Raw genomic sequence first — 24,358 nt, 5'->3', positions numbered from 1 at the left:
AATTCCAGGAACACATTAAAAATACTTTTGCGGATCCCACACAATCGTGCTTAAAGAGTCCAGATCATGAAGCAATCATACCACATTCCGTACCGGCTATCGCTAGCTGGGACAGTAGTTTACCAATCGATTCAGCTTTTCAAGTATCGCCTATGACAAAGGATACGCCAAATCATGTGGTACATGATTCACTAACTTTTATAGACACTTCACCTGTAGAGCAACTGCAAACCATAGGAAGACCTTTTGTTTTTCCAGAGCTAACGTTTGTAAAAACGCACATGAAATTTAAAAATTTAGAATACGTTGAGCTGAATGGTCACATGTGTTGCGGATGTGATTTTATAGCCAAAGACGTAGAAGAGCTTATGAATCATGTAGCGGGTTACCATTCAAATTTTACAAGCAATAGCGAGCATTTGAGTGCAACGGGCTCATATTTATGTGAAATGTGCAGCGAAACATTTGACGATGATTACCAGCTTCTCATACACAAAGAGTGGTTTCAACACACGGAAATTTTTCTTTGCAAACTATGCTTATATGGGTTCGTTTCGAAGGAACGCTTAACAATGCACATGACCACGTGTGTAGAGCACATGCATTATTTTCCTAAAACTAAGGAAATCCCAGATCTCACATGTGAAACAATTGCTACAGAAAACCAGCAGCATCATGAACCTCTGGGCATCTACATGGACAGCTCAGTTGCCAAAAAGTACATTGCTGTAGCTGAAAAGGTGGATAGAAAAGTAATAGCAGATCGCTACATAACGCGTGTGGAGGACTACGACGATTACAAGATTCTACACACGGAAGCAAAACGGTGTTGCAGCTGTGCAATGTTTTTTGCGGATTTCGCAGAAATTAAGGTTCATGCACAGTTTGCCCACCACACATTAAATCCGCTCAGAAGCAAAGGCGCCAACTACTGCCAATTGTGCGGGGAAATATTTCGGACGAAAAAGGCATTGAGACAACACCAAACCTTCAAGAACAATAATACGCAAGTGTTTTACTGCAAGATATGTGAAATGTACTTTTTAAGAATGCATCAACTGGCACGCCATTTGCTAACATCCCTCAAGCATTGTAATGATGGCGTAGAATTCGTTTCGGAAAAGCGCCACAACGCTAAACTGGCCGTATTGCTACGAAATCAGAGAGTAACAAAACCACGCGCCTACGAAGGGTATGGGTGCTGCTTTTTGCGCTGCAATGCTACGTTTGACGATGAGAATGATCTGCAAAACCACGTGGAGGAACAGCATGCCGTTCGGCGGCGGATTCATGAAAGTGAACAAACATCCAATAAGCACGTGTGCGAAACATGTAAGCAAAGCTTTAGCAACCCGAAAACGCTCCACCGGCACCGGTATATGTGGCAGCTGAAGAAGGATAACATGTGCAGCTACTGTGGAAACGGTTTCACGACACGCGCAGCGCTCAAACAACACGAGCAACTGCAGCACACGGACTCGGCGCCACAATTTGAGTGCGAGTTTTGTGGCAAGCGTTTTAAGAAGAAATCTCTCGTGAAGCTGCACCTGATAACGCACCAGCAGGAACGCAGATTCGGTTGTGAGCATTGTGCTGCAAGGTTCCACTTCGGGCATCAATTGAAAAAACACCAACAGGCGGTTCATACGATCGTTTTTCCATATGAGTGTAAATACTGCGACCGTAAGATGGTGGACAAAAACCGGTACGATCTGCACATGCGGACACACACCGGTGAAAAACCGTACAAGTGTCGGCACGAGTGCGACCGGATGTTTTCCCACACTACCGATCGACGCCGGCACGAGATGTCGGCGCATACAGGTGAAAAACCACACCGTTGTTTGGTGTGCAAAAACGCCTATGTTCGAAAAAGAGAACTGCAGCTTCATTTCCAGAAACACCCCTCGCATAATGTCGAGGAAGAGCCTACAAGAGAGAATGTACAATTCTTAACAGCAGAAACTTCCCAAGGATAGTAAAACGCGCACGAATTATACGAGCTGTTGGTTGTCGTTTTATTACGCACTACTTTCGACAAACCATGTTCAAAGGTAGTTTACCTCCATGCTTTCCTGTCTTTAGGCAGCAAATTGTAGCTTGTTTTGTTTGCTCATGATCTAAAAAAAAGGATGTTTTTGAATGATATCGTTTTCGGTTGTAACGCACCACTTGGAATTTCAGCTGCATTCTCTACTGCTGCTTCTGTTGGCCATAATGTGGAGCTCTGATGGCGACTGAATGATAATAGGCCACGGGATTGCACAGTGGGTTCACATGTTGTGGAACTGCTTGTGCAAATCGTTCAGCAGCATAATGACATCGGGATTCTCCTTTTCAAAGCGGGTCGGTGCGTGTTCGCGTTCATCGTCTCCCCATTCACCGAACTTTTGCTTCATCACATCAGGTAGACGGCTCTGTTCCTCTTGGGCTTTCTAGGTTCCGTTCAATATCCGTTCGAGAGTGGCACACAGTAGAATATCGGATCAAATTCGAGAGGATGATGGATATAAGGAGAGTGGTGTATGGGGCTGATCGTACCGAAAATTTCTCACCCTCCTCGTTAGCATATCGTTTTTTTGGGTGAAGTATAAGCAACATTGGAATATTTTCTTTTTTTTTATTTGTATTCAATACACACCCCATGCTGGATGGGAAACCCAACGGGGTGCAGTAGAGAAACAAAGACACATTCTAATCGAAGTCTAGCAAGTTGCTGCTGGAGTGAGTCTCCATGTGTACATGGCGATCGGTAGAAAATACGTATATTTACTACAAAACGCACACCCCACGAATACCACCGCAACAGGGAAAGGGTTGGATTTTTATCAACGGAGCCGTGACCGAAATCGATTTAGGAAAAAGGAAGGCAAATAACAGAAATATAATTTTACTAATCTTGCAATAAACAAAAAAAAAATTACGTCAATGGTCACGATATAAAACGATGGAACGGATGAGAAACATATTTCCGAGCCATACCATGCTACTATTTTCGATGCCCTATTCTAAATCCCATTCAACTTACCTTGGAGTCACTCTGCGCAAATTTAGTAAACATGTTGGCAAACACTTTCTTCTGTTGGTCGTTGTAGGACTTTATTTTGTGCTTGCAAATCGTCACCTGATTTAGCGCTGCCTTATTATCCGGTTCAATTTCTAGCACCTGTGCGGAAGATAGACGAAAGAGTTGTTAAAACGAGACGATATCCGACTGGTACTAATGACTGTCGTACTGATACTTACGGCAGAGAAATCCCGCAGAGCTCTATCTAAGTCCCCTAGCGCCAAGTAAGACATACCTCGCCTGTACATAGCTTTTACATTTTTGCTGTCCATTTTCAGTGCTTCAACGCACTATCAATGGGAAAAAAGCCACAAAACAACAGAATAAAAAAAAAGAAAAAAAAAGATATCCCCGAAGGCGTTCCCACGGTTCTTATCAGCAACAGTTACTTACCGCAAGTCTTGCTTCATCGTGCTTGTTCAACTTTTGCAGGCACAGAATTTGGTTTAGATAAATTGCCAACTTTACCGCATCCCCTTCTTTGGACTGAGCGTACAAGTATGTGAGCGCTCGATCGTATAGGTTGAGGGCCAAATCGTGTTTTTCCTCCTTCAGGTATTTGGTGCCTTTCTCTCGCAGGAGCTTCGCCTGGGCCAGCGTTTCGTCCGGGGACATCATCGATCGCTCGACAAGGCTCTCAAAGTCGTTCAGCGTAACCGTGTACTCGACCTTAGCATTCGGGGGCACTCCCAGCTCACTGTTGCCCTTTCCCCCGAAGGCATACGATGGCTCCAAAACAAGCCTGCTCGTTTCCTCCTTGTAGAACTTTTCCAATGCTAGTTCGACTCCCGAAACCACGCCAACCTCCTTGCCTTCGCCCAGACAGAACTCTACGTCGCGCTCTTCGAACACGCGGCCCTCGTGGCTACCGACAAGGTGCACCTTCACCAGACCGCCCACGCTGGGTCGTTTCTTGCAGCTGCCCGATTTCACGATAAACCTCTGAATGCCACCGTCCGACTTTGGGGTGAGATCTTCACCCTTCCATCCAAGGATTTCCAGCTCGAAGTTGAGCGTCGCATTCGGCGGTATGTTAGGGGGGCTACCGGAACTGCCGTAAGCGTACTGCGGGGCGCACTTTAGGATGCACTTTTCTCCCAACTTCATCGACGCGACGCCCATATCGAACGCTTTGATGACAGAGCCCGTGCCCAATGTGAACTGGAACGGTTCGTTCCTGTCCCGGCTGGAATCGAACTTTTTCCCATCCTCATCCAAAGTGCCGGTGTAATGCAGCGATACGGAACATCCTTTCGACGGGGTCTCGTCGCCCGTTCCCTCCTGCAGAATCCGCTTCTGGACTCCTGCATCGCCGGACAGGTTGAGGTATTCCTCCATTGTGAGCACTTAAGCAGATCTTTAACGCGAAACGATTCTGTATGTAGACAAGCTTCTCAACTCTTTGCGGCTAGCTTAGCGTATAAGATGTTAGAAAGAATTACTGTTTGGTTGAAAAAGTTGACAGGAAGAAAACGCACCAAGGCAAATGTCATTTTTCCACCATTATCATGCGCGGAGTTTGTGCAGATGGCGCAAGATTGTCTGACATCGCAAAATTCAAAACCACCAACGCTGGTTTCCATGAATCGTGTTAATGCTGGAAATAGTACTGGTTGTCGAAGAATTATATATGTTATTATAAGCATCCTATTTATAGCCACTTCTAGCATAACACAGCCGTATGGGATTCGTATCAGTTGGTTTTGTTTCAGATCAGCGGTGCGGCAATGATTTTGACATTTGACATCTGTGCGCTTGTCCTCATACTGGTTGGCGGGACATAAAGCACCCGCCATGTGGATTTGCATGTTGCAAACAGGAAAACGATTGATGCATGTTCGGAACTTTGATTAATTTCCTCGCCCTTTGTTTCAGTTACTACTATTACGATCTCAGACTGAAGCAATATTATCAGATTCTGAAATTAGTACTAATAAGGGTTCCCCTGTTTCAACTGCATGACGTAAAACATGATTTTACAAAAAAAGGCGTCTAGATAAAATTTCTCGTTTTATCTTGCTTTAAATAGGGGTTTTGAGAACCTTGCGAAAGAAGTGCAATTGAGATTTCATTTGCGGATAGCGTCATCTTTGAATCAACTCATAACAGGCGCATATGAATGAATAAATATTTATTTATTCATTCGTTTTTTTTCTTCTTCGCTCACTCATCTCGGTTCTTTCAAATCTGTATATGGTTCTTTCGCATCGCGGTAGCACCAGAAACTACATCATCCTCTTTCGTGTCGCGTTTCCGGGATCGCACGGTAAATGGGCCATATTTTACAATAGCCGAGACATCGCGCACCATAGACGACACAGACGAAACAAACAAAATTCCAATGGAATATAAACTAATCAACGGACATATGATCTCCTGAAGCTGGTGCTTGCTGATCTTCTTTCTGCTGCACGTCACCACCCGCATCCTTGCCCAACATGTCCACTGGCAGTTCCAGAATTTTCGGCCCATACAAAAGCACATACGCGCAGTGCCAATCGCCGCCGCCGGACAGCTTCAAGATGGATTCCGCGTCCACCGGCGAAACATGATCGTCGTTAAACATAATCCACTGATCCTCCTTCTGTCTCACCCAGCCAACGTAATGTCCGGACGAGCTTGATCGACCCTGGTGCGTAAGAACGGCCTGCAGTGTGTAGTAACCGCTGTTGTTACTACCAAGATCTACAAACAAAAATCCATTTTCCAATATCAAATTCATACATTCGTGTCTGTTCCCGTGTTTCACCGTCTACCAAAGCTTACCATCTTCAAAGCAGTACGGCTGGGCAACAGTCTTAGGTTTCTCTTTTTCTAGATCGGCTTTCGATTTGTTTTTTCCTTGAAGTGTGCGTTCTACTTCGGCGTTTGCAACCTCGTTGAACTTGGTTCGCATTGGCGAAAGCTTTTCCTGCAATTCCGAAGAGCATAGCTCAAATGCATCGAATTCCAGGGGAAACTTAATATCCTTCAGCACTTTAGCGTTGATTCCTTCCTTGCCTTTATACTGGAACCGAACGAACTGTACAGTCAGGTAGGCTGGCAAGCGACTGATCAACGACTGAGAAGAAAGAACGATCCAAACATTCGTTTAAGATAAGAAAGGATAATAAGGATTTTAATTATCAAAACCTTCCTCTGTACTTTGTATTAGAAAAAAATATCGCGCCAGAAACTAAGCACAGAATTACATACAAATCACGAAGTAACGAAAAAAAAAACACAAACCCGATTTTTTATTGAAAATTTTATTTCTGAAAAGTACCCGACTTTCCTTACGAGACTCTTGGCGAGTCTTATAATTCAAAACCACTCATATCGTATCCCGGCAACGAGAACGATTTTTTGCGGAGCTCTGCCCTTGCATACTTATGGCGCAAACATGCTCTCTGCACTATTACATTTTCAAGTAATAAAACATATAGAGGGCAGACAAAAATTCATTCATTGAAATTTGAAAAAAATGGAAATTCGAAAAATCTAGTTACAAAACTAAATGAATTCTCTAAAAAAAGTTGATGAATCTTATAATCCTATTTTGTTACATTGAAAATGATAATTCTGATTTGCCTGTTCCCTTCATCAAACAAGTAGTATGAAAAACGTCATCCATATTTTCCTCGTATGATCTCGGACTAACAGAATTGTTTCGAATGGCTATGTACATTGTGCTGTTGTTTCAGCCATGCCGGGGACTTGAAATGATTCCGAAATTTAAGCTTATTTGTACAAAAATAAATCGTTCACATTCAAACCGCAGTCAGCTAGAATTAATCCTCTCCTTTTCTCATACCATACAATATGCACATCTGTTCAACTTGCTATCCGATATTCATGGATAATTACTCGGCCAGAATTTTGATATTTAACTCAGTGTTACTGAATCATCTTGCTGTTTCCTTTTTCATTCGCCTAGGAAGCGAAGCATTTCACAGGAAAGCGGCCTTCAGCAGAATGCAAATTAGGGGATAAGGGGAAGTGGGCCCTGTTGGTGGTTTATGTACATTTGGAATTCTTATAAAATTCTTACATACTAAAATGACTGTATCCCACGTGTCTTGCATTTGCACACGTGACATTCGCTATGCAAAATATACATTCAGCAGCTCGAATGTCCTATCGAAACGTACAAGATTTTCTGGTTGACTATTCCACGCACAACGGCTTATTGGGATCATGCACTAATTCTCGTTCTCATTGAGGTGCGGGAATCGTAGTATTGAAAAGAACACGAGCAAAGGGTAGAAAAATTAGAAATATTCAAGTAGCCAACGAGAATATCATTTGGACGATGACTTATTCTAATGCAAACTGTAGTTCTCTCTTCTCTGAAGCTATTCTTAATTCCTCTTCTGATACCTTCTCTGATGTGATTCTCATTTTTATCACAAACATTTTTATAGTTCTACACATTCATTTCATCGTTGCTGTCTATCCATACTCTTCTTTCTCCCTCCTTTACTGCTATTGTCCGTTGTTAAATAGCAGTTTCTACATCAACTGCCTGTCTACGTTACGCGTGAATTTGCTTTGAGTTTGGCTCAAATGATGAATTAAATGGCAAATGGAGTTTCACGGAACGTACATATCCAGCTGCACCAGACGTCAGTGTGCCCGTATTCTTCCAGCTCCAATATCGACAGGCGGCAATAGAATCCCTTCTTCAACATGCGGCAGCGCCTCTCGCATTACACAAGACTTAATCCGTATAGATGATGTACTGCGACGCATCGGGGTCGATCTCTACCGATTCCACTTTTACATAGGATGGTGGAGCCAGCAGTCCCGACGCTGAATGGTGTGGAGATGAAGTCTGCATAAGATTCTGATTTCGACTGCTGCTGCCTCCACTGCCACTGCTGCTATTGCGCTTTGCTTTCGCGTGTGTTAGAATGTGAGATTTGAGGTTGGTGGATTGGGCAAACTTCTTGTTACAGCCATCGAACGGGCAAACGTACGGCCGGTCACCGGTGTGTATTCGCACGTGCGTCCTAAGATTGAAGTCGAGCGAAAACCGCTTTCCGCAGCCCTCGAACGTACACTGGAATGGTTTTTCGCCCGTATGCACTAGCTGGTGCCGTTTCAGCTTTGAGCTTTCGACAAACGATTTACCACATTCGGCGCAAACGTGCACCCTCGGGCCATGCGTATGCAGGTGCTTACGCATCGCAGAATTATCACGGAACATCTTCGTGCAGCCCTTATGCGGGCAAGCAATGTTTCGGTCCGACACATCAGACGACTTCCCCCCGCTGCTGCCACTGTCTCCCAAGCCCATACCCTGCACATCGGACGACAATATGTTGGATGGCGCGATCGGTACCAGCTTGCCACTGCTGCCTTTCGTTTTGTGAGCGGGCCGCGTGAACTCGCTTAACTGCTTTGGATCGGACAGATCAATGCCTGGTATGCTGTCGCAGTCTTGTGTGATTTTCTTTCCCGTCATGTACTCCGTGTAATCCGGATCCGTCTCTGGGTTCGAGCCGTCGTCGTCGTCCGTACCGGAGGCCCACATCGTTACGCTAAATTCACCCTCCATCGTTTTGATTTGTACTTGCTTCTGCTCCCAGCGACGCCTCTTGTGATTCACATCTAGCTGCTCCACTGCCGTCAGCCCGTGATGGTGGTGACTGTGATGAAGATGGTTGCCATGGTTATCGCTTACGCGGATGCGGTTCATCATGCTACCACCGCGAGGCTGTTTGAGCGATTTTCGCTTCCGAGAAGGCCCCGGAGTCGTCGTCGATTCGATGTAGATCTCGTTCTCTAGGTTTATATCACCGTACACGCACATCGCGTCACCGGACGAATCAAGGACCTCCTCGTGGGCAGCTTGCCCTATGTCCGGCTCGTGATGTAGTATCTCCTCGTCATCGTCCGGATGGTGCAGATGATGCATCATCAATCCTTGCGAGTCTTCCGTTTCGCAAGTTACCTCCTCGTAGTGGCCGTCTACCACGCCGCCAACCTCATATTGATCGTAGTCAATTTCGGCACCGAAACCAGCACTCCCGTCCACCACCTCCACTATGTTTGCATCCGGCACCTCCACCTCCGACATTATGTTATCGGGATGATGGTGGTGATGGTGATGATGATGGGAGGACATCATCAACAAGCGCTAGTTGAACTCGGTTCGGCAAGTTCCCGTCGTAATCGCAATCACAGCCACAACCGGCGAAGGTAATTGATCTGCGCCACGGCCGGCACTCCAGCTTCACTATTTGTGCCCGTGTTACGACGAAACTATTCGTACAAGGATCTTTCCAGTGTTTCTCGTCCTGCGTGTATAACTTAGCAGCGCTGCCGACATCCACAAAGGTCCTTAAACACTACCACAATCAAACCCGCCAACCACTACCTACGCAGGATCTAATTCTGTCTCTAGCAGCACAATCTATTGCACCAATACCATTGACAGAAGTTTCTGTACGACAACGCACACACGGGCCAGGCTTTATCCTTGTATCCTTTATGCTTTTTGTAGCCCACGACGCGACAGCTGCTCACTTTCCTTTGTGCCAGTCAGCAACACACCGAATCAATGTGTTTGTGCTACACTCAGTGTGATGCTCGCGTTTGCTTGGCATAAAATGCTTCGTTGCTGCAGACTCGCTTGGTTTATCCTTTTGCTCTAATTCGTGCACACAGCTCAACTTGAAATCCACAAAACTTAATGTCACCGGTAGCGACGTATAGATTTTTTTCAGTTTCTTGAATGGGACGTGTACATCGCCTGCCTGTTACAATCACAGGTTGTTGTGACGGATGTGAATATACGGGTAAAGGATCCGGAAACCGGATGGTGCTGCAAGAGCCAAGAAAGAATGTACTTTACCGCACAAACACATACTAGCACAACGAATGTTTGTCCCACGTTCGATGTAATACGCTACATCATTTAGGTGATTAGCAAGGAATCCTTTCAACTGCTACGTATTGGAGACAAAGTAAACAATTTTCTGTTAACAAATCGCATCCAACTTATCCGCAAAACGTATTTTAACTAAAGCACGACCGCAAGACAAACATTGGCGCACACTCTTTCCACAGAACCCGTCTTTCCGCTAATCCTTTCGGCGGTGCAGCTACCCGTTTTCACACGCGCGCACACACACCACCGCAACCCGTATAGAAAGAACACTAGCAATAATGCCTTGCTATTTCGATTCGATGGTTCCGCTTGGGTTTTCACGTCTAGGAGCTTCCGGAACAATCGATGTGGTTTCAAAACTGCTTATTACAAATGGGCTGACCCGATTTAGATCAACACGTATCACACCCGATAATTTGCCGCTCGGTAGCACAGATTATTTTGCCAATACTAGTCCAAAAATTCACGTTTCCAAAATAAAGATGGCTGCCAAGGGTAGAATTTATTCCTCACGACGAGACGGGGAAAAAATAAGTGCGTCTGTCGCTCGGGCGAAACCGCTCGCTGGTTTATCTATACTCGCAAGAGTGAGACGACAGCTCTGACGCATCGAGTACGTTCTACTCGAAAAAATGCGTTCGAGCAGATTACGCCGATCGAAATGAAAAACCAACACCTAAAACACGATTTTTTTAACAATAATAGCCATGTGACTGACCTTAGAACTATTAAAATAACTTGTTCTCTATGATATATAAATATTTTAAATTATTAAAAGCCACAATTAGATTGGCTGCTCAATTTAATTGCTTACGAAGCTAGTGGCATCTCGCTCTAGCGCGATTTTGCCGTTTTCGAACTCAATATGGCGGACGGCAAAATATTCTTGTTCGAATTCAATATGGCCTCGTGTTTTGGAAAATAAACACGCTCCCACCCAGAAAGTGCACCCGAAGTTTTTCGTGTTTTCAATGAATAAACAATAAGAAAATTGATATAGCATTTGCAGTCCGAAAGGACACTCGCTACCCAATACATTACAAATGTGCTAGTCATTCCTTAAACCGATTTAACTGACGTATTTTTCATACGCCGGATTGGTTTCTACAGCCCCAGGAAGGGAAGGAGGAAGGCGAGTGTTTTGTTTGTTTGCATACGAATGACTGAGAGTATGTGTGTCGACGGAACCAAACGAAAACAACCGAGCCCTATTTTGCTTTCACTTTAGATGCATCGAGTAGTCGAGTGTTGTTTCGTTTCGCAAAAAATATGGTCACCAAACGAATAGATAAAAATGCACAGAAAATCGAATTACTTACCGTTTTTGAGTAAATAGCATCTCGGCCGAGTGACGGGGACATCTTTGTCAATTGTTCCTTTAGTCTCTATAATTAATAGAAATCACCCAACAGGTATCCTGTGTCGATTACTGCATCGTTTGATCATTTCCTATCTCAAACCTACCAGCCTCAAACCCGAATGCATGTACTTAACTTCCGTGGATATGAAACAGCTTAGTTGAAGGAAATTTTCCTTTGATTTACTTGCGGGTTCTTCTTCGGCCTCGGTACATTTCATTTCAACGTCGAATGAACCACCAAACCACTGATCAATAAATGAGCTGAAAGACAACTGGTAATAGTTAACCTACTTTCATTTACAATACACCCAATTTTTACCTGTGTTTCACAGTTAGCTCGCCAGACCGTTTTTGAGCTGGAAGTTTTTGTTGCAACATCTTCAAAAGCTCTGACCAACATTCATTGGCGTCTTGCTGGCGATAAGTACCATTTTCCCCGGTTTGTGAAAAATTTGGAAAAGCAATGTGCAACCTCTGCAAGAACAACGCTGGCGTGATGGAATCATTTCTACGTTCCATGTCGTCGAACAACGTTTTCATCGACGAGGTGATGGCCTGTGGTGATGCTAGACCTGCCATTCCAGTGCTCCCGCTCGGATCTTCCTTGTATTCCTTTAATGCTTCACGCAACTCGCGTACCGAACGCAGACATTGTAAAGTAGCGTTCATGTAGCACGTATTGCCCAAATTCACCAATCCGGCAGGGGTATCAAACTATAACGAAGAACACGCATAAAAAAAGTCTTAACTCATTCGTCAGTTACTCACAGCCGTGGCAATTTCGCTTTCATTCATGTCCTCTATAAATTTCGGTTTTTCCACCGGCTCCTGCGGAACTTCTTCCTTCGTTCCAAGTAATAATAGAGTCGTGCCCTAGAACAGATCATAACGTTGTAATTGAGCCTAACGTCAGGCCACAGTAATCCTCTTTAGTACACACATTCTTTATCGGCATATTCCATTCTTCGTCCTTCAGATTGATTCCTTTGCAAAGCACTTTTTGTCGATCTGGCTGGACGCCAGTCAAGGCAAACAGTTGTGCTTTGAACAACATCGGCTCTTCATCGGTATTAATCTCAATGTTTTTGAAATTTTCCTTTCCCCATTTCACATTCACTGCAAAACAAAGACATGGACCATTAAAACATGCCTAATCATGGTTGTTTCAATTGACTTCTGGTCCAGTTGAAATTGTGAAAAGTAGGCCTAAATGTTTTCTAGCACAAATGAAAGGTTATTTTCATTTTCCATGGTTTAGGTTAATGCATTGCGATTGTTAAATGATCATTTACGCGTATTTATTTAGCTGCTTAGAGTTAACCTCAGCCATAACCTCAATCGCACAATTGTACTGTCATGCAAGTAAAGTTTGCTGAGATCCGCTACGTAAGGCAGTATTCCTCATGATTCTACTCACCCGTAAACGCAGGCATCGTTAAATTTCTTATTTTATCCAACCACTTAGAGGTTAAAGCAAATTTCCGATATAGAGAGATTTCTAAACAAACCTAGCCACCTAAACTACTTTTACTCGGCGACGGAAAACTGTTAGCTGTCAAATTGATGGTCTTAGAGAAGGTTAGCTCAAGGAGCATGAATTGTCAATCAGAATCAAGTTGAAAGATTGATTGAAATTCAACTAAAACAGACATTTGAAATTAAAACTGAGATATCTCTGGCGTAGTTGGAAATTATTTCAAATTCGAAACAATAAAATACGTACTACGAGCATTTAAACCATGAATAAGAACAAAAACGGTAAACAATATTAGAATTACTATCTGTGATTGGTAGATGAATGTTATGAATGGTCAGTTGAATGCCTACCAACCGTAACTCATTCTGTCACGTTGTGTTGTCGCTTAACATCAAAACAAAAACAACTGACTAGCTTCCCCAAAAATGAGCTAATTTGTGAGGATATCTGTTTTTAATCATTCAAAAATAAACAAAATGAATCCTAAACATTGTCGAATATGTTACAAGACAGATAACGATGATTTAATCTCGGTTCAGTTGGTGCAGAATAATGTTTCCATTGCGCAAATGGTTTTGGCTGTTTCGGGAGTAATGGTTACCAGCGACCGACGGCTGCCTCAGAACATTTGCCTTTTATGCCTGGATCATTTGAAAATAGCATTTGCTCTTCGTCAGCAATGTATAAGTACAGACGCACAATTACGCGAAGAATTAAGGTACATAGTGCTTCCCTTTGCTCAATATTTATAGTTGATATCAACAATATACTACTTTACTTTGTTTATTGTAGGTGTAGTGGGAATTCTCCAAATGCAAAACTTGTTGATAATGCTTCTGATATATTCGCACCCGTGATGGATTCTCATATAGAAGACCAGAACCAGCAGCTTGGCATCTTGGAAAATAATGAAGAAAGGTTAGATGATGAAGAACTGAAAGCCGATACGTGTAACGAACAGGATGAACGATCCGATCAAGCCACTGAAATGGACAGCATTGCTCTGTGGCGCGAAGATGTACACTATATACCTGTGAAAGCTCCTGGGTTCTTTTGCTGTGGATGCACCAAGCGTTTCAATTCACGTGCTGGTCTCAAGCTACATGCGATAAGAAAACATCGCCAATCCCAAGTTTCTAAAAAGAACAACTCATTGTTTTGTTCGGTATGTTATCTGTTTTTTTCAGATCAAAAAACCTTAGACAGTCATTTAAGGGATGCGAAAGCATTTGAACAATTCAATATGTTCGAATGTTTGGTTTGTTCGAATATTGCAATTGACAAAAAAGAACTCATCGATCACTTAGAGCTTCACAAAATCGATACAGAACAAACGCTATCGAGCGAAACTGGGAGTGGTGCTTGCCAAAGATTGCAGCAGATTAGTATAGAAATTGAACCGACAACCAGCGATACAATACCATTAGGTGCCACCAACGTTAAAGAAGAAACGGACATAATGTCGGAGTGGGACTCAGAACAGGACGAATATACATTTGAAATTAGTATATGCGATGATTCATCTTCAGCTGATAAAGAACAACGAATCAAAGACGACAATGACGAAAAGAAAAAATCGTTGAAAGATCTCCGAAAAAAACCCCTTAAGCGACAGGATATGTGTCCGCCTGGCAAGACTAACTTTCGTATAGTATTGGAAGAAGAAGGTTATTTTATTGTGGAGCTATTGCAGCATCGATGTTGTTGCTGTTCTAAAATGTTTAACACGAAGAAACAATTGCAGGAACATCTACAGAAGCGTCTCTACGCCAATAAAAAGCCAGATCCATTCGCGAAATATGTATGTGAGTACTGTGGAAAGCAATTTAAGTATTCGCTCGAATACGTATGCCACAAGCGCTTACGAGAACAGCGCCAATTCTACATGTGTCGTCTTTGTAATACCCTTCTGGATTCAGAAACACGCATGAAATCACACATGCTACTGTCGGATGAGCATGCAAATTACTTTAAGCTGTCACGAGCAAGCATCACCGATCGGTACGAGTCCGTTGCAATTGCTGGAAGACGGTGCTGCTGCTGTAGACAATATTTCCAAGACACCGAAGAGATGATAAAACACGTCAGTGACGCACATGTTCGAGATGACTCGAGTGGACATGAAAAGAACGACAAGAATGTCAAACAACCGTACGCTTGCAGCATTTGTGATCAAAGGTTTAGCACTAAATTAATGGTAAAGTGCCATTTGCAGCAAACGAAGAACGTGATGCAGTACTACTGCAAGTTGTGTGATTTTGAAACGCGTAACAAGAAGCGTATGGAGCTGCATCTGTACAGTGGGATTCACCGGGACACAATGCCTTCGTCCGTTGAGCTCAAGCCACTTCAAAACAACGCTCGAAAACTTCCTCGCCTACAGTATTGTTGTTTTGAAGATTGCAAAATACCATTCCGAGCACTAGCGTCCTTGCAGCAGCATGTCCGCGATACACATTTAGAGATGTTCCAGGCAAACAAAAGAGAAAGTGCAGATCTCGTTAACGTTCTGCCTTCTACGAAACATTTCGTATGCGACGTATGCAGTCTCTCCTTTAAAAACCCTACAGCTCTTCGATGCCATAAGGCGCAAGGAACCAGACAGCATTGCGTATGCCCTATATGTGGTGTCAAAAAGCGCTCCCGTGCGATACTTATTATTCATCAACGCTCGCACACTGGCGAACGACCATACAATTGCGAGTTTTGCGACAAATCATTCGCCTCTAAGACGACACTCAGTTCGCATCTTAAATGCCACAATACGCGGCAGTACACGTGTGAAGTATGCGGTGAAAAGTTTAACCGCACGGAAAATCTGAAGCGCCATACGCTGCTTAAGCACGGCGAAGCGACACTACAATGTGGAGCGTGCCCGAAAAAATTTAAAACGATGACAACCCTTAACATCCACATGCGAAGCCATACCGGCGAAAAGAAATACAAGTGCCGCATGGAGTCGTGTGATAAACGTTACATTAACATTGCCGATCGTCGAAGGCACGAAATGTCCGTTCATACACAGGAAAGGCCCCATAAATGCTCCTACTGCCAAGCAGCATTCATTCGGAAACGTCAGTTATGCATTCACGAACGACGACACACGGGCGATAAACCGTTTGTGTGTCCCACGTGTGGGAAGGGATTCGTGGACGGGCATCCATTGCGTACCCATTTGCGTTCAGGTTGTTGCCGGTCTGCTTCCATAGACTGACGATTAGATGATTCTAAATTAAATATGAAGATAGAGGAAACTTTAACAATGTAAATGAGTAAAATTCAAACTTCAGCTATAGGAATAATTTTACAAGTGATTCTGCAGTACTATAATACTTATTTTATCTCCAATTGAGCTACACAATATATTTCTTTGTTCATGAAGTCTTGCTTCACCTTATTTAACGAAATCCTATGTAAGCCGACCCGCTCGTGTCGAAAAGGTCGGTGAGACCCTCTATCCCGAAGTGAACCTACGGCATCTATTTTCGTGTCCCGCTCATCAATCCAATCTTTAAGATATAAGGATTGGTAAAATCACATTCGTTTCTAGGCAGCTATTGCTACTTCATTGGTGGCGTTTTTCGAGGCAATACATTTTGTACGACACAATTTTCGCAACTTTAATTTTTGTTGTGTCGCTCCATGTGTTTATCATAGAAAGGTTTCCGGAAGAAGTTCCGTCCACAAATATCACATGTGAAGGGATAATTTCCAGTGTGTTTGGTAACCTCATGGTACGCACGGGTCGATTGGTGCTTGAACGCTAGCCCACAATGTCGGCACTTGTACGCCTGGTCATTTCCCTCGTGTATCTTTAGGTGAGCGGTCAGATGTTGTTTCCGTTTAAACTTAAGTGCACAAAGACTACACCCGAAAGGGGTTTGATCAGAATGGGAAATTTCGTGGGAGCGCAGGTGCGTTCTTCGGATGAACTGACGCTCGCATTGACTGCACTTGAAGAGTTGCTCGTTCGTGTCAACCGTATGAAGTCGAACATGCGCCATTAAGCTCGAACGGAACCGAAACGTACGGCCGCAAAATTTGCACTCACAAGTTTCTTCTTTGGTGGTGTACTTTCGCCGATGGTACTTTTCGTGGAACTGCAACTGCTTACGATCGTTAAAGCGTTTCTCACAAAACCGACATCGATGGCACAGCGTGCGTTTGTTGGCGTGCAGGGCTAAGCTAGAAGCGTCCGTGAATCTTTTGTAGCATACGGAGCACTCGTGCGGTTTTGCATCACAGATTATGCGATCGCTATAGTGTGCCTCTAGTGAATGCTCTTGTAAATCGGCTTCGGTTTGGAAGGAAAGCTCACAGCCACAACAACTTTTTGGCTCATCAACCTGCGCAGGCACACGTGAGCAAGAATTGAGCATCTCTAGAAATCCTATCGGTAAGATTTGATCTGCTGACAGTAGCAGGGAGTTATTTTCGCTGTTCACCAATGCACTAAATTCGTCATTTTCCTGCAGAATCATACTGCTCGCTTCAACGTTATATATGTTTTGGGAAAAATCTTCCATTGCGTCGAAACCGACCTCCTCTTCTCCATCGCGGTCTGGCAATTCTCTTTTTGGATCGTGCACAACGGGAGTGATGCGTTCGAAGGATTTCATCGAAGATACGATTTCCCGTAGCAACTTGTCTGATTCGATACATTTTTGTCGCACACCGTATGCTATTTCTATGTTTTCCACACACGAAAGGCAGGCTACTTTCGGCAGATCATCGTCTGATTGTATCTGAAACATGTCAATTTTTGCAATATAATTGATTCAAGTGTCACTGATTTTTTACGTATTGCAAACTTACACATATTCCGCAGAGTTCTTTGTATGTTGAGGCCAGTACGCGTTCTCCAACGGAGGAAAATAAGGATATCTGTAACACCTGCTCTGACAAGGATTGCAGGCACAATCGACAACAATTGTCCACCATTGTGCGACAATGTTGAAGGTGTGATTTTATCGGTTGACCTACTACAGAGCTGTGTGGTTTCCCAAATTTGTATTGAGTTGCAATATGTAATTTTCTGATTTAGATGTTAGTTCAATCTATCATAACGTAATCATAATGCTCATATCTTGAATTACACTACCTGTTGATCCGAACAGCACCGACTTTATAGATCACAGGTAACACGGCCAATGCATTCGAGTTTGTTGCGAAACAACCTGAAACAGAAACAATCAATAAGAAATATAATCTCTTTTACGAGTAACAAACTACGTACATAAATAGAACTCTTACTGAGGAGCAAGTGGTTGAAATCACTTTAAAACACAAAAATTCTAAATTATGAGCGGATCATGCCGTTCACAACAATCACAACTGCACGACATTGTAACCATATGTCAAATGTGATGACAGTTAAAAAATCGAGAAATGTCAGATTTTTTTAATTTATTTAATCTGATAGGACAATATATTTAAAATAAAACGTATTGCAAAAAAATTATAATACTTTACTTTTGTTTTACAACTGTTAAACATAAAATATATTCACTTAAACAGGCATCCGCCTGAATGAATGAGTAGATATGTTTTCTAACCAGTTTTATTTTTGCAAGAAACATTGCGGCATAGTAGTAAAAAGCGGCTTTTGCGTTGCACGCGGTGGTAATGCAAAAAGTCTATGGGAGTCTGGACACAACATAAGAACCGTGCATGTGATATTCCTAATATCATAAACATCATGTCATGAAATTTCATATTTATTGATTTCTTATGCTAAACTTTTGAACTATGTTTTGTGTACCACGTGGAGCCATGGTACATTCTTATCTGACTAACTGCATATCGGTGAAACAGAAGAAAGGACTGCAAAATAAAATAAACCCTGGAAATTATATTCTATATAGCGTATGCACAGCGTTGGTTTGAGTTATGTGACTCGAGCGAGCTTTTCATACATCATAAGTACATTAGGTTCTCATGTGATATTTCATTAACGTATTTTTTGTCCAAGCTTGATAAACCATGCTCGAGAAGACATAGTATGATCACACTAGAACCGATTAAGAAAGGAACAACTCAAAATGTCCATTTAACTAAGCGTTGGTTAACTATATTTACAGAAAAAAGAAAACTATGGTCCATAACCTAGAGAAATATACAATACAAAAATGAAAGAAAAAAAACTAAGGAAGATTTCTTTTGCGTTTGTCGCACTAAAGCCATTCCATTTCGCTAATAAAATAATAAACGAAGCCAAAAGGGATGTCACGGACGAAAAACTAATTCTCTATTAAAGGTAAATCTCGTTCGATTGTACTCGATCGCAAACCGGGCATACTATCGCACCTTATGAGCGTGCAACGTTGGCACACATTAGTTTTTTTCCAGCGCTGAGTCCTTGTCCGGCTCGATTGTTTGATCAACATTTGTCCATGTTTGAGTAGAACCCTTAACTTACATTCCGAAACTAGCGCGAATACAAAAAGAAAATTCCTCATTCATCCTGCACCTCTTTCGCCGACACACACACGCAATGATCAAACTTTCTCTGTTCTTCTAGTGTCTAGATTATATTCCACAACTCGCCCACACCGCTACGTATAGTTTGTGTGTGTGTGTGTATGTGTGCTGATATTTCTTTTGTCGTGCACTTGGTACTCTCTTAATCACAATCAAATTATAGCATGTTGCGTGTCCTTACTTCTTATCATCAGTTGTAACAGGGTACGGTTTATAATCTTTTTTATCCTGTCTAATGGAAGCCAATATGGAAGGGACTTTTTAGAGGTACGATAAACCTATGCTTATGTAGTTAACATTAAAAACACAAATGGTCAAAGAAAAAAACAAATATAACCAAATTCCTACTACTTTTCAACTGCTGCAAAACAAAACAGAAAAGAAACACGCGTACCGTTGTCCAATGAGTACTTAGAGAGTTGATATTTGGAAACGATCCACTAACTCATTCATATGTCTAGTTAGCTAAATCCCATTCTCGCTCATACCACCGTTGATTTCGGCGGAATATTCTTATACATGTATCTTACACGTATTCCGCTACACCGCGCACATGTTTCAATCTCCGTCCATTTGCGTGGTCTCATTTAAATTCGACGTATTGTGCGGCGCATTCAACAATATTTTTCAAATTACTTCGTCCGTGCGCCCTGCATCAATGCTTATCTAACGCTTAACTCTAAAAAAAACGAACGGAAGAGAAAATGATAACCAATCTTGATCGTTTTCTCGGCATGAAGCCACCCAAAGATTACCAGCTAATCATTTTTCGCTACTAAAATTTAAACTATCTGTACAAGGTTCCAGTGTATTGAGTCTGTGATCCATTGGAGGAAGGGAACAGAAGGTGCTTCAACGAATCAAACACGGAGTACGTACAAAGGTGTTCATTTACAGAAATAGTGGGCGTGCATTTCAAACATTGTGCCCCATTCTCTTTTCAGTAACAATTATTTTATCCTTCAAATGGTTGTATTATGCCTTATGTAATGCTCGGCGTTTTCACTTCTTAAACTCTGAAAGCGATTAAAAACCTACATCGGATTGGCACATAGTAGTAGATTTGTGTATGCATGCGTGTAAGGGGATGCTGTTTTCCGCTGGAATCGTTTCAGACGGTCAATTTATCAATTTTAGAATCTATCGGCTTCCGCAACGCATGACTTCCTTCGACGGACACTGTTCAGTCAACAATTATCTAATCTCGATAGCTAACAGCTCCGCTACTCGTGGAAGCATGTGGTTAATTCAGTACGTGCCGCACAAGAGCAAGGAAGCAGGCGAAGGAAAGCAGTCCGGGAAGAAGTGGACAGGGATGAAAGGAAGATGGATGGTACGGTCCCAATTAACACAACAATTGTACGGTGGTAATGATCGACGACGATCCCGCGCTTCCCGGTGGGAAAATGGACGACACGAAACGCGATGGCACACAGACCTGAGACATTCTTGCTTCCTTTCTCCGTCTGTTGATCCTTGAACTGGTGAGATCATATGCTGCTGCTGCTGGTGCGGCTATTGCGGTTGTTCGTGTCGCGTTCATCCTCGCCCAACCCCGGGACTCTCTTACTTGTAGTACATTGGCTCGGACTTGCTCAGATCCGTTGGCATCATGCTGTCGTCGTCGCTTTTGATATGCATGTGGTGGTGTTGCTGCTGCTGCTGCGATGATGCAGGATGCGAGGACTCGCTGTTGGCAGGCGATGGCGTATCTCGCTCCCGGTCATGTGGTTCCCGGTGATCGTGCTCGCTAGTGCCACTGGTGCTGCTGCTCCGACTTCCGTTCCGGGCTGGGTGATGATGGTGATGATGCGGATGCTGGTGATGGTGCGGATGGTCTTGTTGGTCTTCCTGTTGGTGGCGGGCTTCAGCGGCCGCTGCGATGGCTGCTGCAGCAGCCGCTTGAGCCTGTAGCTGTTGCTGGTGCAGTTGATGCAGGTTGCTGCTGATCGTGTGGAGCGACTGCGAGTTGATGGAAAGCGGCGTTGGAGAGGACGGCGGTGAGCCGGCTTCCGATTGTTGCTGCTGCTGCTGTCTTAGCAGCTGTATCGTCGTCAATCCATTCGCGTTGCGAATCAATCTGCAGAGAGTGGAAGCAAAAGTTAGAATTCGTTCGAGCAGAAAAGTGAAGCAGCAAACGTGGTACGTACGGGTAGCAGTCTGTTCCGTTGACCGGCGATCCGTAGGTAAACTTGCGATCGTTCGTACTGAGATCGGTCGGCTTGAGGTCGTCGAGGTCGGTTTCCATCTTAATGTTGCGATGGTGTGATCCTGACCCAGCACCGTTTTGTACTGCGAGATGGTGCGAGTGAAGCGCCTGCTGCTGTTGCTGCTGCAGATGATGATGGTGCAAGGACGATGGCGACGATGACGATGACGAGGACGATGGCGACAGGGGTCCGTTTTGGGATGCGGCAGCGGCCGCAGCCGCTGCAGCCAGATGATGAATGTTGGCTCCGTTGGGCAGCAGGGACATGAGCGGATTGCTTCCCGCCGAACCATTGCTGGCGGTTCCCCTGTCGCTGTTCCGTTCGCTACCACTACCGTTCTGGGCGGCTGCAGCTGCTGCTGCGGCCTGGCTAGCTGCCATCGTTTGGCGCAGAAGCGAGATGTTTTTGATGCTCTTCAACTCCGTCGGGTTACGGAGAAATCTGCAGAAAGTGAAAAGATTACTCACATTAGTCGTTGCCTATCAAGCAGGGAAGCCCGTTTTTGGCCGGACGGTGGCCAGAGACTGTACTTACTGGTAGCAGTGCCGTTCGCCTTGTACCTTCCGGAGAATGTTAACGCGGTAGTAATAGCGCAGGGCGCGCGACATCTTATCGTAGTTCATCGAGAGGTGGTTCTTCTGTTTACCCCACAGCTTGGCCAGACCGGCCGGATCGACGATCTTAAAGACGCCCGTATCGCGGCATTTCCACGCGATGTAGCTGCTGTAGCGCTGGCTTGGATCGTTCAGCAATTGCTGCAGGAAGTCCCACAGCAGGCGCCCGTCTGAAAGCGAACCGGACGAAACTGGACGTGTGACAATGGTGGGGGGACGGGAACGATCAGGTGGAGGGCGGCGTGTGTGTGTGTGTGATAAAAAAATATGGGTGAGTATATTCCCGGTTGTATGTTTCGTTTGTGAGATTAATGTGAAGCGAGGGGTAGGTATTTGACGCATGAAACAAAAGGACGAAGCAACCACCCCCCACTGGGAGTAGTGAATAGAGTAATGTGCGTGCGTGTTGCTGTTCCAGTGTCTCGCGTAGCACCGTACACCTTATGCAAATGAGCAATAAAAGGAAGCATTCCTGGGGAAGCATCGGATAACTTACTCGTGTTGGGTTCCGGACTGTCGGGGAAGAACTCGCGCTTCACGGGCAGGAAGGCTCCGGGTGTGTTGGGCGCCGAGCCGCTTCCCTGCGAGCCAGATGATGGAACTCCGTTGGAAGCACCCTTTAGACCGAGTACGGCTGCGGCCACAGCTGCAGCTGCGACGGCAGCATTCGACGAAGCGCTGGATGAAGATCCTCCCACCGAAGACGCCGATTCACGGTCTCGTGACACGGAGCTGGATCCCGCCGAACCGTTGAGCAGCGACGACACCGGATACTGAAGCGTTTTGGTGTCGAGCAGCTGCAGCTGACCGAGATGTTGCGTTTCCTTCGAGATCGGCGTCAACGGAGGACTCTGTTGAGGCGGATGTGTCGCGATGAGGGGTAGTTTGCTATCCGGATGGGTCAGTGGCAACGGATGGAACCCGTTGCCATTCGCGCTTCCATTCGCCGAAACGGCACCCGACCCCCCATTGCCTACGGTCGTATTATCCTCGTCCGAATCGGACTGATTGCTAGCGTTGCTGCTGGTGCTGCTTGTCGTGCTGCTGCTGCTACTGCTGCTCATCAACCCATTCGTTCCGTTCGCTCCAGCCGACGATCCGTTGGCATTTGCACCTGCTCCACTTCCGTTGGTCGAACTGTTGCCACCTCCAACGCCTCCACCCGCCGATAACGACGACGAGGACGAAGATGACGATGAGGAGGAGCCTGCACCGGATGGTTTCGGTTGTTGCTGAAACACGTTCTGCTCGCCATGACTCTGTGAGGGTGGACTACCTGCCTGCGAGTCGATCGACGGTGCCGGACTAAGTGTCACCGAGTTAGACGCGGCCATGAACTGCTGCAGGTGTGAACTGTGGAAGAACGGACTGTCCGGTGGTGCTAGAGCGCTCCAGTTCGGTGTTGGCGGGTGACTGTGAGGTGAAAGCGGATACCGGCCAGTCGGTGTGACCGGACTACTTGGCAGGTGTCGATGCAGTGTCTGTGCATCACGGATCAACATCTGCAGCACATTATGCAGAACATCACCCGCACCAGGACTGCGTTCAGCCAGATCATTTTTCGTTAACACACATAGCGCCTTGCCATTCATCTGGAACAGATCAAGATCGAACTTTGGCAGGTCGAATTCGCGCTCACAGAACCGCAGGAACACGACCACCTCGTCGCGACCCCATATACGCGGGTCTGTGTTGAGCTGAGGTGGCAATTGTGTCTTCAGATCGGCCAAAGGACTCGGTGGTGCTGGTGGATAGCGCCACAACAATTCCGAATTCCACAACCCCAACGGTGGGGGTGCGTTCAGCGGCGACAGTGGGATTGGCAGGAGCTTCATGGCGGCGGCGGCAAAGATGGCTGCGGCGGTGGTGGTGGTCGGCGGATTGGAGGTGCTGCTTGCTTTAGCCGGACCGGACACCGCTGCACTGCTGATTTGCTGCTGATCGCGAATGGTGACGGCAATCGGGTACTACTGCTGCTGTTGCTATCTGTCGCTTCGCGTGTTTTTATCCAGATCTTCAGTGTCTATCTGCGGAATGAACCAGAGGAGATATTGGTCGATTAGTCAACGGAACGGTGGGACACCTATGAGGTCGATCGGGAATCCAATCCCTCAGGGTATAAGGTCGTAAATTTATTACAGGTGGAATCTGGAAAGTCGTCGAAGCAAACCTATTCCATCCCACTTTGGAAAGGCGTCCATCTTGGAGATGGAGGCCGGAGATGGTGAGAATGGCGACACAGGAAATGCCCCGAGCGATACAGGTCGAAGAAGGAG

General features: G+C 44.9%; 5 protein-coding genes across 5 annotated transcripts; 1 reads left to right on the top strand and 4 right to left on the bottom strand.

Moving 5' to 3' along the window:
- Positions 1-1,331: 1,331 nt before the first annotated feature.
- Positions 1,332-15,992, top strand: LOC128727766 (zinc finger protein ZFP2-like). Its single transcript, XM_053821707.1, has 2 exons — positions 1,332-1,793; positions 15,432-15,992. The coding sequence occupies exons 1-2, from the start codon at positions 1,380-1,382 to the stop codon at positions 15,990-15,992; spliced, it is 975 nt and encodes a 324-aa protein (XP_053677682.1). The 5' UTR covers positions 1,332-1,379.
- On the bottom strand, positions 2,001-4,405 carry LOC128723371 (FK506-binding protein 59). The gene is made up of 4 exons (XM_053817104.1): positions 3,461-4,405; positions 3,247-3,357; positions 3,029-3,166; positions 2,001-2,435 (listed from the first exon to the last, which is right to left on the bottom strand). Exons 1-4 carry the CDS (start codon positions 4,403-4,405, stop codon positions 2,274-2,276), a joined length of 1,356 nt encoding a protein of 451 aa, XP_053673079.1. The 3' UTR covers positions 2,001-2,273.
- Positions 5,194-12,833, bottom strand: LOC128723369 (ubiquitin carboxyl-terminal hydrolase 14). Its single transcript, XM_053817102.1, has 8 exons — positions 12,719-12,833; positions 12,242-12,417; positions 12,070-12,174; positions 11,621-12,015; positions 11,406-11,562; positions 11,261-11,326; positions 5,834-6,128; positions 5,194-5,752 (listed from the first exon to the last, which is right to left on the bottom strand). The coding sequence occupies exons 1-8, from the start codon at positions 12,732-12,734 to the stop codon at positions 5,421-5,423; spliced, it is 1,542 nt and encodes a 513-aa protein (XP_053673077.1). The 5' UTR covers positions 12,735-12,833; the 3' UTR covers positions 5,194-5,420.
- LOC128723370 (transcriptional repressor protein YY1-like) lies at positions 7,767-9,179 on the bottom strand. The gene has a single exon (XM_053817103.1). The coding sequence runs from the start codon at positions 9,177-9,179 to the stop codon at positions 7,767-7,769; it is 1,413 nt and encodes a 470-aa protein (XP_053673078.1).
- A 4,832-nt stretch (positions 15,993-20,824) lies between the features above and the next one.
- Positions 20,825-23,917, bottom strand: LOC128725907 (ets DNA-binding protein pokkuri). The gene is made up of 4 exons (XM_053819681.1): positions 22,579-23,917; positions 22,003-22,273; positions 21,409-21,909; positions 20,825-21,338 (listed from the first exon to the last, which is right to left on the bottom strand). Exons 1-4 carry the CDS (start codon positions 23,915-23,917, stop codon positions 20,825-20,827), a joined length of 2,625 nt encoding a protein of 874 aa, XP_053675656.1.
- Positions 23,918-24,358: the final 441 nt, after the last annotated feature.

The sequence above is a fragment of the Anopheles nili genome, chromosome 3 (assembly GCF_943737925.1).
Source record: "Anopheles nili chromosome 3, idAnoNiliSN_F5_01, whole genome shotgun sequence".
In the NCBI taxonomy this organism is placed as follows: Eukaryota; Metazoa; Arthropoda; class Insecta; order Diptera; family Culicidae; genus Anopheles; species Anopheles nili.
This window is presented reverse-complemented; position numbering and strand designations above follow the sequence as displayed.